We start from the raw sequence: 1,407 nt of genomic DNA, 5'->3' as shown, positions 1-1,407 counted from the left end.
TGCCCCCAAATAACCCCAAACGACCCACCCGGTCCGGTGTAAACAGAAAATGAACATATGCCGAAATGGGTATCGTTTCGAAGGTCACGACCCTCAACATCTCCTCCACACGTCTAATAAGAGATAAGGGCATTTTCTTGAAAATACCAAACCCAAAAAAATACAGAAATGCCCCCAAATAACCTCAAACGACCCACCCTGTCTGGTTTAAAATGAAAATGAACATATGCCGAAATAGGTATTGATTCGAAGGTCATGCCCTCAACATCTACTCCACACGTCTAATAAGAGATAATGACACCTTTTAGAAAATACTAAACAAAAAAAGTACAGAAATGCCCCCAAATAACCCCAAACGACCTACCCGGCCTGGTTTAAACCGAAAATGAAAATATGTGGAAATAGGCATCGATTCGAAGGTCAAGACCCTCAACATCACATCTACACGTCTAATAAGAGATAAAGGCACTTTTTAGAAAATACCCTTATGGGTCATTTTATTGGAGGCAGACCAAGCTTTACTTTTGCTCGTGATATGTTATTAAAACAATGGAAAATTTCAGGCAATGTTGATGTAAATTTGTTGGAAAGTGGTATTTTCATTTTCTGTTTCAACCTTGAGAATGATAAAGTTAAAGTTCTTGAAGGGGGGCCATGGTATGTGCAGCGACGGCCGATGATTCTGCGTCCATGGAGCCCGGAAGCTTGTTTACAAAGGGTTGATTTATGTTCTGTCCCGATTTGGGTTTCTCTTCCCAATCTTCCTTTTCATTTTTGGTCTTCCGAGGCACTTAGTTCAATTGGGAGTGTTATTAGGAAGCCTATTATGACTGATAAGATGACAAGATCAATGGAGAGGCTCTCCTATGCTCGCATGTGTGTGGAAGTGTCTGCGGATAATGACCTCCCCTCTTCCATTCCAGTTTATGGGGACGAAGGTTTTGCTTTCAATCAATTTGTGGTTTATGATTGGAAACCTCCTCTGTGCAAGCATTGCAGGGTTTTTGGGCACCTTGTTGATACGTGTAAGTTTGGCAGCTGCATTCCTAAGCAGAAGAATTCGAGCTCTAAACAAGAATGGCGGGTGAAAGGTGTAGCCGGAAAAGATGGTGATTCTTTGGCCGGAGCCGAGGCTGGACAGCCAACCAGGCAGGCTGGGATTGCGAATTCAAATTCAAATTTAGGTTCCTTAAATGTGAAATAAAGGGAAGGGGGTTACTAATTCTTTGGGCCAAGACAATAATTTTGGTAAGAAGAATTCCAAAAAATCTGAGTTAATTTTGGAAGGTCAGGGTAAAGCCAAGGAAATCTCCCAATCCAACGCTTTTGCTTTGCTGGAAAATCTTACGGAGGAGGTTCATTACAACCCGGATGATATGATGTTGGATGTTGACTCGTGTGCTATCT

General features: G+C 42.0%; 1 protein-coding gene across 1 annotated transcript; it reads left to right on the top strand.

The window, feature by feature from the left end:
• Positions 1-535: 535 nt before the first annotated feature.
• LOC122647587 lies at positions 536-1,204 on the top strand. The gene has a single exon (XM_043840948.1). It carries the CDS (start codon positions 536-538, stop codon positions 1,202-1,204), a length of 669 nt encoding a protein of 222 aa, XP_043696883.1.
• The last annotated feature ends 203 nt before the right edge of the window (positions 1,205-1,407 follow it).

Source organism: Telopea speciosissima, unplaced genomic scaffold (assembly GCF_018873765.1).
Source record: "Telopea speciosissima isolate NSW1024214 ecotype Mountain lineage unplaced genomic scaffold, Tspe_v1 Tspe_v1.0081, whole genome shotgun sequence".
Taxonomy (NCBI): Eukaryota; Viridiplantae; Streptophyta; class Magnoliopsida; order Proteales; family Proteaceae; genus Telopea; species Telopea speciosissima.
Note: the sequence above shows the minus strand (reverse complement) of the source record. Positions and strands in the feature narration are given on the sequence as shown.